The 17,528-nt window shown below is 43.6% G+C and overlaps 2 protein-coding genes across 3 annotated transcripts in view; both read right to left on the bottom strand.

Moving 5' to 3' along the window:
• The window catches only part of LOC100544219 (RNA N6-adenosine-methyltransferase METTL16), a 15,167-nt gene extending 13,039 nt beyond the window's left edge, over nt 1–2,128 (bottom strand). The window contains exon 1 of the mRNA XM_019611826.2: nt 2,076–2,128. Within this exon, the coding sequence (XP_019467371.1) occupies nt 2,076–2,128 (53 nt within the window). The remainder of the gene's footprint in view (nt 1–2,075) is intronic.
• Nucleotides 2,129–2,750: 622 nt separating this feature from the next.
• On the bottom strand, nt 2,751–15,702 carry LOC100544064 (tumor necrosis factor receptor superfamily member 1A). Of its 2 annotated transcripts, none has more exons than XM_003202698.4 (10): nt 15,205–15,702; nt 9,326–9,527; nt 8,903–9,031; nt 8,450–8,593; nt 6,807–6,888; nt 6,435–6,502; nt 6,090–6,212; nt 5,713–5,750; nt 4,854–5,010; nt 2,751–4,348 (listed from the first exon to the last, which is right to left on the bottom strand). In XM_003202698.4, the coding sequence occupies exons 1-10, from the start codon at nt 15,580–15,582 to the stop codon at nt 4,047–4,049; spliced, it is 1,623 nt and encodes a 540-aa protein (XP_003202746.2). In that variant the 5' UTR covers nt 15,583–15,702; the 3' UTR covers nt 2,751–4,046. The 2 variants fall into 2 exon arrangements, with proteins under 2 accessions (XP_003202746.2, XP_019474037.1); XM_019618492.1 differs by lacking the exon at nt 15,205–15,702 and adding an exon at nt 14,667–14,897.
• Nucleotides 15,703–17,528: the final 1,826 nt, after the last annotated feature.

Raw genomic sequence — 17,528 nt, 5'->3', positions numbered from 1 at the left:
CGCAGAGCCTCCCGGCACGCACCGCGGGCCGCCGGGACGTACCAAAGGCGGCGGGCGGGGGAGCTGCGAGGGGACGGAGCGGTGGGTTGGAAAACCCGGAGGTTTGATACGCTCGATGGATAACGGTGGCTTTTTTTTAAATAATGTACACACAAACATGCAAAAATCCCATGTTCCTGAAGGTGGCTGCCCAAGATCAGAGTTGCTTCTGATTGGAAGAAGTATTTACTATAAATTACTTCTAATAGGCGTTGTACTGAGCGCGCAGCAACGAAAGCTCGCCTAGAGGGCAGGCGAGGAAGATCACTGGCTGAAGCAAAAGGCTGTCTGTTGGACTGTCATGATGCTAAAAAGACGCTAGACGGTAGAAGAGACCATGGAATAGAATCACAGTGTGGAAAGTGAAAATGTTTCTGCATTGGATATTGAAAAGGGCAACTGATCTAAAGAAGTAAGCTGTAGCATATCCTTAGAAACAGCTGATGTAAAAAGTAGAACTACCATATTACGTATTAGTAACACATTTTGGAAACATAATGGAATTATTGACAAATTCTTTCTCACAAAGCTGCAGTAGACTTTAAATGTTCTAAACAATGTGGGTATAGTATTCTGAACTAGGAAACATATTGTAAGGTGTTCATTAGGCCAGCAGAAGTGAAATACATTTAACAAGCTTTCAAGGAGTCAGGGCCTTTACACAAAGCAGAACTGTCCCACTCTGTGGGAATGTTAGGATGCCATAGGCAGGCTCCAAGATACTCCCCTCTATCCTCCTTCCAAGCTTATCTCTGTGCAAGGACAGATGGATGACCAGAACAATGACCCAGTGTAAAGGGCACAAATGCTAAGGGGTAATTAAATAATTAAGAGGTTATGTTTATGTTGTATGTAAAGCAGGCATCCAAAAGTTATGACCAGATGTTTGTTAAAAAAAGCAATTGTCAGAAGGCAATTAACCAATTAAGATATTTGTGTTTGGGTGGCAAGGATTTGTGTTTACTTGGTATCTGTATGATTAGTGAAGCATTGGAAAAGAGTGTGAACCTGCAGCACCCAGCCAATGAGGAACCAGGGGAGAGAGAGAAGCGTCAGGCAATAGGGCATAAAAGATGTAACACTGTTTTCTGTGTGCACTCCTGCTTGCAGGAGGCCCGCCATTGCAATTGCGAATAAAATCTGCTTTATTAGAGATACCGTCCTGGAAAATTATTTGAATATTTCCAACACATAGAATCATAGAATCATTCAGGTTGGAAAAGACCTTAGATCACCAAGTCCAACCACAACCTAATCATACTACCCTAACAACCTTTCACTAAATCATGTCCCTGAGAACCACATCCAAAAGGTTTTTAAACACATCCAGGCATGGTGACTCAACCTCCTCCCTGGGGAGCCTATTCCAGCGCTTAACAACCCTTTCTGTAAAGAAGTTTGTCCTGATATCCAACCTGAAGTTACCCTGGTGCAACCTGAGGCCATTTCCCCTCGTCCTGTCACTGTCACCAGTGAGAAGAGACCAGCCTGCTCTTGCTGCAGTCACCTTTCAGGTATTTGAATAGAGCAATAAGATTTCTCCTCAGCCTCCTTTTCTCCAGACTGAACAGCCCCAGTTCCTTCAGTCTCTCCTCATAGGGCATATTCTCCAAGCCCTTCACAAACCTTGTTGCCCTAGAAAACTGGAAACCTTATCAATCACTACCTGAGATATGCACGTATGTGTTAATTATTTCACAGATAATTGATGAATATGTACTACCTGTGGAAATACAATGGACTCAGAATCACATAATCTAGGAAGGGCTTATGATACAAATACCCCAGTGCTTCCTGGTGCTGCTAATAAAGAATACCTGACTTAATGGTAGAAAAACTTTGCCATTCAGTTTCTATGAGTTGATTTCTTCTGTTCACTTCTCACAACTATATCCACAACGTGCCAAAATGGCTTCGTTACTCTGAAGGCGTCTTTAAAATCCTCTCAAGCCTCCCAACACTGTGAATTGCTTTCTGTATAATCAGTTTGGGCCTGCAGCCTCTGATGGCCTGGCAGCAGCCTGCCATTGGCATACCTCATTTCCATTTCATCCATAACACGAAGAGTATGCACTTTAGTTATTGCCATACTGCTGTTTGTTGAACACAAGTTTTCAAAGAAACATAAAAAGGATTTTATGATGAGCTTTGATTTTAAAAAGTGGCAAAACAAAGGCTGAAACTGGGACTTAAAGATGACACAGCTGGCAGCTGAAGCCTTTAACAGCTTGGGCACATTTCATTTCCACACGACAAGTTTTCCCATCAATACAGGAGGAACTTACTGTCTGATTATAGTGTTTTGGTTCCTTGGATAACTTGGATAAATACTTGCCTCAGCAAGAGTAACACTGAAGTATAATCTATCATTATTCCTCTGTAATTTTTTCTTTGCTAAACCTCCAAATGCTTGCACAGTTTCAAAATTAACTTTAAATATGTAGGCATCCCATTTGACTCTCAAATGTCTGAAATGACTTGCTTTCAGTCCTAGTTCCTGCCCTCACAGCTCTCTGTGTCTTAAGGGCACCTAAGCTGCTAAGCTTCACAGAAAAGACTAATTTTATTTATTTAACACAAACCTTTTCCACCAGAGCAACATCCCAGTTCATGTACAGCCCACGCTTTCTGCTTCTGGAAGTCATTCTCCACTTTCTGCCCCCCCCACAGCCAAAGACGTGAAACTGATACAGACAAAAGCAGAATGGAGGCAGAGTTAAAAATACGAATTTTAATTTGGAGCACTTAGTGTATTTACAGTAGAAAGGTTCTCTCTAGTCAAGGGACAACAGATTTTAAAAAATCCACATTCACAAATATGTGGACCTGCACCTGATGCAGGCTAATTGCTTTTTGCTACTTCTGCTTCACTCAGGGTAATAGCCATGAGAAAACGACGGTGAGAGCTTGTAGATGGAATCAGATGTCTCTTACACCCAAGTAGCACTTACATAATGGAGTCTAGAAAGTAGTGTGAAGTTATCCAACAGCTGCTAAAAAATGTCTCATATATATGTACATATACGCAGTCCCATTTGCAGCTAGGTCAGATTCAGTGAATCATTCAGGAAGAGACAGGCAAGCAGACACAAGCCTACCAACCTGTGTGCAAGCACAGATTTTCAGGGACACTCACTGCCAGGTACAAAGGTACATCCTCACCCACACAGACACGTGCATTCTTTTCCACTCTGCACTCGGACAAACAAACAGGCACACGTTTTGTTAATGCTGTCTCACATGGTTTTTACACGCGAAAGAAACTTTAGAAGAAGCACCAACCCCTTCATCTGACCCGCTGGCTCAGAATCCTTATTCCTCTTGAATCAGAGGGAAATGGAATAATGGGAAAAGGATATTGTCCTCCTGTTTCTCTCTGAGCCACCTCTTCTGAATCTCTGCAATTTCTGCCATAGTAAGATGGCTGAAGGTGCAGCACTTTGATAAGTAGCTGATACCAAATAGGAGCAATCCTCTCCTGCTCCCAGAAGTAACGTGCCAGTTGCAAGCATGTCCTCTCACAACTTCCCTTGAGTCAGATTTCGCAATCAAATGGCTGCAATGTGAGCCAGTTTAGGTATTGATATTGCAGAAAAATAGATCTGCAAAAAGTAAGTATTTTAGCATTTGAACAGCCAGTTCAACCAAGTCACCCTGCCAGTTAGCCTATCACATGGTGAGTGAAGCACCTGCTTCAGCAACAACTTGTCTGCAGAGTAGCTGAGCTATCACGTCACTCTGAGCTTCTATTTTCATCTTGATCAGAGTCCACAATCACTTCCTTTATGAGGTGCTTTCCCTCTTTGGGAAAGGAGCTGTTGCAGAGGTATCTCTTGGTTTAAAAAGAGTTGAACTAACATGGTGGTTGCAAAGCAAACGTCCAGCATATGCTGCTGCTGTTTCCAACAACTCATTTAAGGAAGGATAGAAAGGTAGGGGGGAATGGGAAGAGGAAGACAAGAAACGGAGTTGTGATCCTCTCTCAGAAGTCAGAGCAAAGGGAAAGATCAAAGATGACTGTGGAAACTGCAAGGTTGATGAGAGTTCTGATTTAGCAAAGCCTCTTGAATAGCTTCACTGCAGCCACTCAGCTCCATTTGGTTGAGAACGCAGCTGATGTGCTCCACAGTTGCAGCATGGCCCATCTGTAGCTTCCAGAGTCTGACCATTTCATACTGGGCATCTCGTAAACGTCGATGCTCCATCTCAATTCGCTCCAGATCATAGTCAGTCAGACCCAGACGCCTCACAAACTCTTTCCACCGAGATGGTGGTACATGATCCACCACAGTGTAGAGAATAGCAGGGTCTGAAAGAAGAGAAGAAATAAAGTGTGAGAATCAGGGTTCTGCAGCCTCAAGGGGAATGTGTCTTAGGACTGTGCATTGCCCCTCTGTTCAGGTCTTCTATAGACCCACACGATGTCCAGACTCACTCTTAACCTTCAAAAAACAATGTGATACTTCCATATACATTTATAAGGTTACAAGCAGACTTAAACATACAAGCTTAGGGCCTTGCTGCCACGTTTATGTTTAAAAAAAAGAAAGGCATTAAGACTTACACTATGGCAGCATATGAGACAATCATTTTGCTGGTTGCAAAAATCGGCAACAGGAAAGACTTGTGTTGATGTTTACTCCTATGTAGGCTCATAGATGCTGGTCAGGCTTCTTTGTGCTGTGCCATGCATGAAGTATGCATGCACATACACAGGGCATGCACACCTGGTAAGGTCTCATCCATCCTCCCAACCATATCTGCATAATCAACTCCTGATCCCTCCCTGGGAGGGATACCAGAGTTACACTTACTGTCTGGAAGCTGCCTCTTTCTGGCAGGTCTGACACAGTCTGGTAGCTCATGTGAACTTTGTAACAGAGGTACAGATGGTGGTGTTGCATTCACTAGCAATTCTTTTTCTTTCTGGATCTCGGGAAGCACAGCAATTGCACTTCCTTTTGCCTCCACCTGAAAGAAACAATGTCTTAGTTCACAATCACCCACAGTAGCACAGTACTCCCATTGCAAGGAATCACCAGCTTTATAAAAGAAAACGTAGCAAAGATAGGTGGGAAGCAGGTGCTGAAGTTTGAATTTTTCCTATCTCTCTTTTTTAAGCAGAAAGCATCAAAAGCCTATTTCATAAGGAATTTAATTCTTCTTTTAACATCAAGAAAATGGAAACCTTGAAGAAAACCTGGAATCCCAACTCACGGCCATTCTAGAAGTTCCACAGGCCATCTCTCTCAACAACCCTCTTTGTAACACTGTGGGAACCCTACCTTGGCTATTGCTCTTAATTGCTGCTGATCACCTGAGGAAACACTGGCTTATGGGTTGAAGTTCTGAAGTGAAATAAAATCATCTAAATTTTCTCATCTTAAAATAAATAAGGAGACAATGGGATTAAGGATTAGCTGTCTGAAAAAACAATGCATCCAGAAAGAAAAAAGTCAGGAGCTTGAAAAGCACCTCCTAGCAAAAAGAAAGTAAAATTTTAATAATTCCACCTGCTACAATGAAAGACTTTTGAATTAAACAGCTGTATTATTCAGCTTATGTGAAAACATAAGGCTTGAAAACAGCCCATGGGGAACAGTGTTATTCTGGATCCCAGGTTAACATGGTTGAGAGAGGAAGGGAAGCTCTTATAATCATCGTCTTGCTCACCTCAGATACAGGCTCCTTGCTTGTCTGTGGCAAAGATACTCGAATAAAAAAGAAAGAAAACAAATTATTTTCACTTCCTCTCTTCCCAGAGAAAACAGGAAAGCAGCTATTCACAATTCTGACCTCAAAAGGTTTTTATAGCTAACTGTCATCTGCCAGAAATGAGCTCACATGCACTTCCAGTCACAGCACAGAAGCAGATCTGCAGGAAATACACCAGCAAGCTTGGCTGATGAGTTTTCATGTTCCCTCTAGCCTTGTATCAGAGCAGAGTAATGCATCCTACTGTTTTCCTCACACACGTGTGCATGCATACATTCTCACAGCTGAGTGATGCCTATCACAAATAGTATCACAGCACATGCTGCTATACTCACCACATGAGTAGAAAGAAGCAGCTATCCCATTTTTCTGAACCAGCTTCACTGTTTTATTTACAATGTAGAGGACACAGATAACTACAATTACCGCCACAATGATGCCAAGAACAAGGTTCCCATCTGGACAAAAGGGAGAGGGCAAATGAGTGAGTGACTGAGAAAGGAACAGCTAAGTACTTAAGTGCATGAGAAAGAAGAGCAAGGGAGCGCATGCAAATGATAATGAGAAAAAGAATAATGATTTGAAACAGTAGAGAAAGCAAGGGGTTGACAGGCAATGTCAAGAAAACAAAAGTTTGCACTGAAAAGATTCCATTGTCCCTGAGTTTCCCCAGTACGCACTCAGCTCAGATGAATTCGGAGAGGTAGTCACTGGGCTATTGCATTGCAAGCATTCTTCTCCAACGCAGCTGAAAGAGTAAATCAGATGTGAGCGTGCAACACCAGACATTTGCAACAATCCTAGAATGAGTCCAGAGGTGCCTGCAAAGCAGAGCAATGTAGTGTGCCTACTGACTGTGGTTCTCAGTGGTTCTCCACAATGACTACATGGAGAGGACTGGAATGGAGGACAATACTAATTGCCTCAAAAAGCCAGAGTCGTGTAAAATCAAGATGGACAGAACCTTGAGAAAAATTCCCTCCCCTTATAGAACTTGAGTCAGCTCTCTCTCCTATTCGAGAGTCATACGGAGAAAAAGAAAAAAAGCCTACCTGTTGCAATGCTTGCAAACGTTATTAAGTGTCAGGAAGAACATAGGCTTACACCTGCAAATTGCATCTCTGTCCTTTGAACCTGCAGAGAAAAGAAGAAACTCTTACCAATATCTGGACAACAAAGAATCCAAAAGGGGAAAAATTCACCCCAAGACAGGTGAGAGATTATTCCTCTTTGAGCCTGAAGAACTGTTACTGGAGAAAGAACATTCAATTTACTTGGGGCTGGGGAAGAAGAAAATAATAATAAAGGTGAGGGCATCACTGTTCTGGTAGGTCAGACACCTCTGTTGAGGTTGGGAAAAGGAGAAGAAAAAAAAAAGACTGCATCTGAGATGGGTCTGATGGATAAAAATTGTTGCAATGCAGAATGGGGAAAGTCACTCCAGTTCAAGTGTGACAGGAAGGGGAAATTGCATTAGGCAAAAAATGAGGAAGAAGTGGTCTCTGAGCAGCTGGGACTGCTGAGGAAGTCAGGCCACGGCAGGGAGAAATCACTTCAAGCCATGGGACATACATATTCACACTTGTGATCTGTTGTTCTGTGATTATGAAGGGCGAGAAATTGAAAAGCTATTGCTTTTAAGCAAGCCACAGCACAGATGCTAAAATAAAAAAAATATTAAAAAGCAGGCAAGAGTAATGAAGAAAGGACAAAATTAAAAGAAGAGAGGTAAAAAGACACTAGAATAAGCAGCATACATTCTGTTACACGTGAGGGACAAGACAAAGATCAGACAAGGGAATGAAGTCACTCAAGGACAGTGTATACTGAGAGCAGGTGTAAGCACAAAAACTGTAACTGAGTTCATTAAACTCCACAGGGAATGCATTTAACAAAGAGACCAAAAAAAGAAAAAAAAAAATCACACTGAAGGGGACAGGAGAAGCAGAATTTCTGAGGAAGAGGGGATTGCTTTAGGACAGCGAGGTAAGGAGCATTTAAGGGACAGAATTAGACTTCAGGACAAATTGGAGGGTGGCAAACAGAATGAGGTTAACATCTCTGACCCCCCACTAGAAAGGAGACAGGTTGGGATAGCTAACATGGCTAGATCTTTAGATATCTGCACCATCCCCACATCACAGTGATGGCGATGCAATGCCAGTTGGTATACCTCAGTATTACATTAAGACGCTGCACAGTATACAGTGATGGTTCAACTGACAAGCAGTTCAGCTGGACACTGACAACAGTGGCATTTTCAGCCTTTATACTTGCAGCGCATAGAGCAGTTAGTAAGGGAAATGCAATGAGCATAAGGAGAAATATCCAGGGAAAGAAAAAAAGAGGAAAGCCAAGTAGGAAAATGGCATTCAAACATGAAGATCTTACTTCAGTACATGCAAGGAAGACAGAGCTACTGAAATTAAGTAGTAAGTATATCATGATAGCCCACGCAAGAAAACATACAATTAAGGTAGAACCTGTGATAGAAAACAGGAATTGATTCCAAGGCAGGCAAAAAATGACAGTCTTCCTCAGGAAAGCAGGCAAGCAAAACAGAGTTGTCCCAAAGCTGAGATCACTTAAAGGCAAGCTGCTACAGCACCTTAGCAAGCAAGGAGAAGGATGCTATCATCTATCTTAATGGCAGCTGCCAATAGATAGATCTGTACCATACCCAGGCTATACTCACAGTTGGCAATAACTCCATTAACACATGGGCTGCAGTTCTTGCACTGGAAGAAATCAGTCTGGCCAAACTGATATTGATTCTTCCGACAGCCACATACAGTATCCTGCTTTAGGGTGCATGGGGTCTCTTCTATCTGCTGCAATTCTGAGGAAAGGAATGAAAAGTGACTGTACTAACCCTACCTTCAGCTGAGACCACTGTTAAGACAACAGGTGTTATTAGCCCCTAATCTACACACAGGAAGAAAAAAAAAGAACAAAGGCTGCAAACAGCATCTCAGACTGTAGTAACTTTGCAAGTCTTATCCTGGTTGTCCGTGAATCCCTTCCCTTACACTGTCCCTGTACCCACTCAGTCACTTTTTTTCCAGGCTTGCTCACTCATCTTTCCATCCCCTCCAGACTCTCACCTACTAACACCACCCATTTTCCTCAGGACCCACGGATAACTCACCTGTGCGGCACCGTGTACACTGGTAGCATTTTTTCATGATGTTGTCAACAGCTGTGAATGTGCCATTAGGACAGGGAAGACAGACAGGGGCCTGGTCAGGCCATTTACAGTCTTTTGCCTTGTAGGTACCTGCAACAAAAACAGCTTAAGAGAGATCTGACAGGAAGATACACGTTTTGCCTTAAGGAGAATTGGAGTCACTGAATCCTCAAAGAAACCCTGGAGTCAACAGGGAAAGGACTGAGCATGCTTCTTCTCACAAGCATGGAGGAGACTGACAGTCCAAGAGAAGAGACAGGGAGAAAGAATTGCTATCAAGGAAATGGAGCACTGATGTAGCTATAGGACAAGATAGTTTGAGAGCACGGGACGAGGGAATGCAACTGAGGTGAAGAGTAATGCACTTATTCTATTGTACTGTACCTGCATGGCACCTCATGCAGCAGTGGGTCCTTTTGGGATGTAGGTATTGTCCAAGCTGACACTGCACCTGCCTCTTTTCTCTCCTCAAGATGTTAAAGGGACCTCTTCTATCCAAAGTTACCCGACGGAGCTGCAGCATATATGGCACTGGAGGAATTCCTTCTGATTCATCCATCAGCACACAGGCAAATGTTAGGATAACCTGCAAACAGGGAGAAAAACAAAGAAAAACGTTAGAGAATCTCTCATCTCCTGGCAGACTGCACAGCTGACTTCAGCAGAGTTCAGTATTAGAGGGAGTCATGCTTGTCACCTCTATTATAATACAAGCTAGCTGTACACAGAGCAAAATATTTTTTGTGATATACAATATGTAGATGGAATGCCTTGAAGATGCTGCAGCTTGCAGGAAAATTACTCAAGAGCAAAGGAATGTTTTCATTAAGGAAAAGAACATGTCAATCTAGAAACAGTTCCAGAGAGAAGAGCGCATCCAGTACTTGCAGAACAACTGAATAAGTAAAGCAGATGGCAAGTCTGGAATAAAAAGGCACAGGATGATATCACAATAGATAAAGTACAGAGAAGCTTCCAAATTTTTTTTGAGCAGGCCAGCCCTAGAGAAGTGGGAAAGTTAGGTTTTCGACTTCTCCCCAGCAAATACATTTTTCATTTTAAACTGATACTGTTAGCAGTCAGTCCGAACAGTCTGCCACAAAGCTCTAGACTTTTTCTTTTTTACTCCTTTAAGATTTACTTGCTATTTTTAATTTTGAAGGTTACTGTTATCAAGAATTTTAATAATAAAATATTATATTATAATACAATAATTTAATTAGGATTACTTTATAAAATGATTATGTTATTAATATCATTTATTTTAACAATAAAAATATTATGATTTCCTTGACTGCAGTACGATGTGTGCTTTTTTTGTATGCAGTGGAAGGAACAGCAGAACAAAGGGTTAAAAGAACAGCTTGAATTGGTAACGAAGGACACCATTCCCAGCAGTAGAATTGAGAAATGTGCTTTTTGTGTCATGGCCAAAAGGTCTGCCTCCTGCTAGGACCAGGGAACAGATGACTAATCAGCCAAAGACCCTGCGCATGAGAATGTAGGCAGACTCAGCACAATACATGAAGATGACCTTAGTCTGCAGGCCCAACAGAAAAAATGGACTCTGGACACGTATTCCAACCATGCATTCAGACAAGCAAAAATTAAACAACATCAAAATGAAAAGGAATACCATCTCTCCCTCTCTCCTGCCCACACAATTTCACACTGAGCTTCATTATATTAACTTCTCTACATTGCAATGTGTTCCCAGCTTTCGTTTTTGAAATCAGTAAGGTACCTTGCTGCACAGGCACAACTACAACTGCAGAGCTCTCTTTTTGCCTTTTTTTTTTTTTTCCGGGGGAGGGGGGGTCGGGGGGGAAAGCTGGAGAGCTGTAGCAAAAGAGCAGCAAACCAGTAAGGGTAAACCACAACGCTGATACCAGTTTTGTGGTTGCAATCTTCAGAGAGGATATGCAAAAAGAGATGGCTATGACAGTCCCACACTACCCTGTTTCTCTCCCAAAATTGAAGCCTTGGAGGAGAAAGTTAACACATTTAAAACCTTAAGAAGGATAGGGCTTGGCAAACTCTGACAAAGCAATAACTCAGTTTTTTCCAAGAATTTCAGTGCTCTCTGTCACACAACAGACATATTCAATACACCAGCTGCTAAAATGGTAACAAGTTAAAAAAAAAAAATAAAAGAAATCACAAATTCAAATAGCTATCATTTCAGGCTTGATTAGCTGACCACAGGATAAATGCAAACATTCCAAAATTAAGTAAGAAACAAAATTTGTTCCAGCAGCTAACAGTCTCACAAGATTGACTGTCTGCAGGAAAATGGGTAAAAGATCATTCACACAGATGGTCTGATAGTAACAACAAAAATGATGAATCTTCCAACAAGGGAATATATACAGCTAGTCCAAAAGTCAAACAAGCCAGTAATATAAACAACAGAAGGAAGCATCAAAGATCAAGCCAAAAACAGATGCAAGATTGGGCAGATACATCTTCAGAAAGGAAAGGAAAACAGGAAAGGTGTTTGCAATCATTCAGATTAAGTGAAAGCATATCAATAAGTGTAATCAAACCAGAATCAGCACATTCATTATTACTGATCGAAATCTGAGGATCAGAGTGTGTCAGACCACAGATGACTCACAACCAATGATTCAGCCCTTAAAAAAAAAAGAAAGAAAGAAAAAAAAAAAACCACCACCATCTTAAGCAACTCCCAGACCATTCAGCAATTACACTTGTTTACACCCATGATAAACCTAACAGAGTTCAGGAAATTATCGAGCAAGGAAGCCTCAAGTCTAGGTAGCAGGTCACCAAGACAGAGTTTACAGGTCCTGTACAACTGAAATGAGCGATTTTTCACTGCTGGACATACAACACTATGCTCTCATCTCACTTGCAAGGAGAGCAAACAAGTGCCCAAAAACCAACAAACAAGTGCCCAAAAACCAGCACTGCTCAGAAAAATGGACAGCCTGGATTACTGAAGCTGAATGATAACTCAAACCACCAAACCACATTGTGCACACCGGTGATTCATGGTTTTAGCTAATGAGGACTGCCCAGGAAAAACGAGTCAGCAGAAACTCAAGGCTTCACTTCTGAAACTGACGGAGAAATAAACAAAATACTGCAGGTGAAAACATGCACAGCTTTCTCAAACCATTACACTCCTCCAGGTGACAGCCACACATGTGTGCTCATCACCTGGGAGGCAATCCCAGCTCCTTTTCAGGCCTTCCACACAACTTAGTGGCTGACAGCTGCAGTTGATACAACAGTGAGTCATACAAATTAGCAGGTCTGGGAGTTGGGAAAAAAGCAAGAGTGAGGAGACTCCAAAGAAATCAGGGTGCAGCATTACCTTTCTTGTGTGACTGCTTCAGCCATCACCAAAAGCTCCTTCTTTGAGGTTTTTAGAGTTTTTAGTTTGATGTACAAAGATGCATGGGAAACCAGCCACTTCTGCTTTAAGCACTGAGAAATGTGTGTTAAAGCAACATTTACAGGAAGCTTTTTTCATTGCTCACTAAAACCTGGAAAGGTCACGAGGATGATACATTAACTATTATTATACATAATCCTCCATTTTATGAAGATCAAATGGTGGAATTTTGGGTTTTGTCTAAAACCAGGAGATTGTGCCTGCATCCTGAGCGCGCGCACACAACCACCACCCAGCAGTCTGACCCTGAGGGTGCAGCCACACACCTCAAATCAGAGCACTGTTCTGATGGGGGCCTCCCCCTTCACACTTCCCTTCCCAGGGCTTTAATTTTGAGAGAGCAGCTGCTAAGCTGGGCAGCTGTCCTGGGGCCGCACTCAGATCCCTGTATCAGCGATTCACTACATGGATTTTTTTAGGAGTCAAGTAATTACCACGTGCTGAACCCAATTCCTTAGAACTGACAACCTCTGTTTAACAGAAAAATGGAGTGATGTTTCCTTGAGATCCTCTTTCTGTTCTCAGGTTCACGAGGCTGGATTTCCAGGCATGCCAAGAAAGCACAGGGACAAGGCCAAGACCATAACATAGAATATCCTGCTCTGTCCCAAATAAAAGCAAAGCCACCTTGGGATGACCAAAGATTGTTTTTACCTCAAATAATAAGGCTAGTTCAAAGAAAACCTGTAGATTAAAAAAATAAAGCCATCCAAACTGGCAATACTGATTGCTTGTGAAAACTGAAATTACCATGTAATGCAGATTGGCACAGGCCCAGATAACAGCATGTTTCATTTGGCTGGAAGTCATCAAAAATAGAAATTCAAATTGCATTAATAAGCAGATACAAATTGAATGAACTTGGATGGACAAAGCAATCAGAAATCCAAGCAGATGCTATGAACTCTTAGGAAGGGACTTGAGAACAAAACAGAATGTGCTGTTACATACAAATCCATGAGGACCCTGCATTTGGAATCCAGACTATTGGGCTGGTCCCCAGTCCTAAGAATGAGAGTTAACCCAGAAATGACAATGGTCAGAGCTACAGAACAGCTGCTACAAGAAAAATGATTAAAAAACACCACCCTGTAAAAGAGGCAGCTGAGAAGTAAGTCCCAAAGTCATGAACACCACAGAGAAGATGAAACAGGATGGCTATTCTCTGTTTCTTCCAAAGAAAAAACTAACAGATCTCACAAGAAACATACAAGTGACAGGTTCCAAACACACAGAGACATACTTTTTAGGCCAACACCCAGCTGAGGAGTAGGGGTCCCCACCAGGAATATGCCCAGACTCCAAAAGCAACCACCACATCCATCAGCAGGAGAAACATACACAGGGCTCCTAGGACAAAGACACTGTTCCGACTTAGGAATTTCACAGATTTCTGGAAGCTGGGAAACTTCTGTTTTCCAGTATCGCATGCTTGCCCTGGTCTGAAACCTCAACAGACACTTGTTGCTGTTCACACTGCGAACAAAATATGGGGCCCAATGCCTCTGGTAACAAACATGGCAGCTGAGTTTACAGCTCTTGTAAAAAGAGGCTTCCAGTTCCAAAACCTTAACCTTCAAAATCAACCACTGTGAAAACACAGAGGACAAGGAAATGAGGTTAAGAACATGAAGAGAACACATACAAACAAGTTACAGTAAATTTTTAAGAATTAGAAAAACAGAATAGAGGCATCAAAGAAGTAAGAAAGGCCATGAGAGTGAATGTAGAAAGGAAAATAAGTTGTAGATAAAGGACAAGCAACATAGCGGGAATTGTAATGCTGATGAAAATAGCATGATTTTAAGGAAAAGGCATGCTTATTACAGATAATTATGAAGTTGACTTTGACCAAATGTAAGTAGGAGGGAAATAATTCCCTGAAAAAGAAAAGTAGTCTTACTAAGGAGCACTCTTCCTCCACCACATTATGTAACTGAGGACAAGGTAACATATTAAGAAGTTCAATACCTCTTGTGCATTTTGTTTCTAACAACATCAATAATATTACATATAGCATATGAATTACAGCAAAATACACATACTACTATTGTTAGGTCATGTGGTTATCATTAGGAAATGTGCTTTTTCAGGTTTACTGCTTTAAAACCTGTATGCAAGCCATCTCTACAAATGCCAACCAGGCTCTGAGACGCTAGTGCTCTGCAGCTAGGTGAAGGGGTGGAGTGCTTCGCAGCCCCAACCATGCTGCCTTGCCAGAAGCTGAAGGACAAGACAGTCAGCCAGCTGAAGCTTGAGAAAGACTTAGAAATTGGACCCAGGAGAGCCAAGAAGGAAATTTACCAGCCAACTCGCTTTGTAATGCCCCCCCAGCTGCAGAGGTCGGGCACAGCCGCCGCTCGCCCTGCACAGGGCGGCACAGCAGACAGCAACAGCTCCCACAGACACTGTGACTGCCTGACCGCGGAGCCCCCCCAGCGCCCCGGGGCAGCGGCAGCCTCGCGAACGGGAGCGGCCCGCGGTGCCTCGGGAGTTAACGGCCTCTGGGAAGTCACGCATTCCTGTAAATCCAGCCGTGCGTTCCCTGATTCAGGGATAAATCCCGGAAACGGCGCAACCCCGCCTATCCCCGGGACGGACCCCCCGGCCGGCGCCCCCCGCTCCCCTCAGCGAGAGAAAATGGCCGCTGCGGGGCGCTGCCGCGGGGTAATACGAACCCCGGCAGTGGCCTACGAACCGAATCCCCGGATCGATCCCACAGCGGAGGGCTCACCCGGCTGCGGATCCGGGGCCGACATCTCCCAGCTCGCCCCTTCCGAACCGCTGCCCGCAGACCCGTCCCGAGCTCGGGGTGCGGCGGAACCCCCTCTGAGTGACTTACCATCCCCAGCGAGCTGCGGGGCAGCGCCAGTCCGCGCATGGCTCCGCGCCCCGCTACGTCCCCATAGCAGGGTCCCGGCGCGCAGAGAAGCCGGCGACGCAGCCCAGCCCCGGCCGGCGCGGAGCGAAACCAGCCCGTCTCCAACTTCCTGCCGGCGGTGGCAGCTACAGCAGCAGCAGCAACAGCAGCTAGGCGGCAGGAAAGAGGGCGGCGAGACACCGAGCTCCCTGCCCGCCCCCGCGCAGGACGGGCGCGGATCCGAAGGCAGCTGCCGTGGGCCGGGGCGTCGCCGTTTCCAGCCCGGAGCGCGAAGAGTGAAGGCTTCACCACACACTGAGCGCAGAGCCGCGGAGCTGAAATGAGCGGCGGCGGTCTCATACGGCAGATCTTTCCGCTTTCTGGCAAAAAGTTATCTGTCAGTGCCGCTTTTCTCTAAAGTGGGCAATCTGGAGGAAAGTAATGGGTAGTATCGTGTGACTGAAACAATAATACACGAATTGGAGCAGAATGAAGCTTGCTGCAATCTTACATTTACTTGCATGTGGGCTTGTTGTTCTTCTGGTACAAGCTCATGGGAAACTGAACCACTCGGCTGTAAGGCAGTAACTTGGCATTTTAACTGCCTTGTAAACACGTTTGTGTTTTTTTTTTTCTTTTCTTTTTTTTAAGATTTCTTGGTCAGCCCAAACTGGCATATATTTCGAGAATACATGCCCAGCATGTACTTTTTCTGGTGAAACATACATTTACCATACGTGTCAGTGAACCAGCTGCGTCAATGTTGTAAGGCAAAAGTGCAGTGCAGGCAACGTTTGGGATGAGGTCTGCTTCATTCAGTATTTACTTCTAAAGGCAGCATTTAACAGTTATTCTGAGAAGTGGCTTAATCATCCAGAACTCACCTTTATTTGCTGCCCATTAAGCCCTGAGTTGTTTCAGCTCCAGGTGTAACTCTTTACACACTGTGCACCACAGTACCTGCTCCTGACCTACCTGTGGAGGCTGGCCATTTATACAGATGTGGGTCAGTCTGAAAGTGATGCTTCCTATTTATTTCCATGGAAACTATAACAGATACAAAAAGCACCGTAACACTACTTAGTAGAGCCAATTCTTAGCTACAAAACACTATTTTTCAACACAGTCATCATCATTAACCAATTATATGCAGATCAAGACGCTTTTCATTTCATGCTGTGGCAGCTGTGCATGGTCATCCAGAACATGGATCGTCTTTCTCATCGCTGTCACCACTGCTGAAACACATCACTCACCACCTCACTGTGCTCGCATTTATTGTTTGGTCTCTATAAATAATCTTTGAAAGGCTGCCATTTTTCCTGCATGGAGGAATTCAATTCCACAGTTTTGCTTCATGCACAGTTCCATGTCAGATCCCATTGTCAGACTGCCCCTCTACTGCCACCTGTTGCACAGCAACAACATGAAACCAAATATTGGTGGGAAGATGCAACCTACTACTAGATACTAGATACTTACTGCCATACCACCATCATCTGCCTCTGACGTTGAGACAAAAGAAGAAAGAATAAGATGTCCTTGCAAAATAAAACCTGAGAAGAAGAATTGCTTAAAATAAAATGTATCTTGCAGATATATAGCAGGAGATGCTAGCTTGGCAACTAGCAAATTCTGCTTGCTTGATAGGACAAAGTGAGATAGGCTTTTTCAATTACTTGTAAATCTTGCCTGCTTGACAGGACAGGGATGGACTTTGTCAAACGGGATAGAAAGATAACTCTAGTTGGCCAAAGCAACAAACTCTAAATCGATTACAATGTATGAACAAAGGAAACAAAGGGGAGATAACTACTTGGAGGGAATGAGAGCATGATAGGCAAACGGGGAAGAATGTGAACTCTGTGTACCTTAGCCAATGGGAAAGGGCTCACTAGCATTGGGGTATAGGGATAAGAGAGGGGCTGCATTCCTCAGAACTGTGAGAGGCCCCACAGGGGTATGCCCCAGCGGACTCTCCCTTTATTCAAGTAAAGAAAGCTGAAGACTCTCCTCTGTCTCTTTTTGGGATAAATATAACTGAGCAAGTCTATTGAAGCAGAAACCTTCCCAACAATATCATTATCATAGAATCACAGAATCACAGAATGGCCTGGGTTGAAAAGGACCACAATGATCAACCAGTTTCAACCCCCCTGCTATGTGCAGGGTCACCAACCACCAGACCAGGCTGCCCAGAGCCACATCCAGCCTGGCCTTGAATGCCTCCAGGGATGGGGCATCCACAACCTCCTTGGGCAACCTGTTCCAGTGTGCCACCACCTTCTGTGTGAAATCATGGGCCA

The sequence above is a fragment of the Meleagris gallopavo genome, chromosome 1 (genome assembly GCF_000146605.3).
Source record: "Meleagris gallopavo isolate NT-WF06-2002-E0010 breed Aviagen turkey brand Nicholas breeding stock chromosome 1, Turkey_5.1, whole genome shotgun sequence".
Classification (NCBI taxonomy): domain Eukaryota; kingdom Metazoa; phylum Chordata; class Aves; order Galliformes; family Phasianidae; genus Meleagris; species Meleagris gallopavo.
Note: the sequence above shows the minus strand (reverse complement) of the source record. Positions and strands in the feature narration are given on the sequence as shown.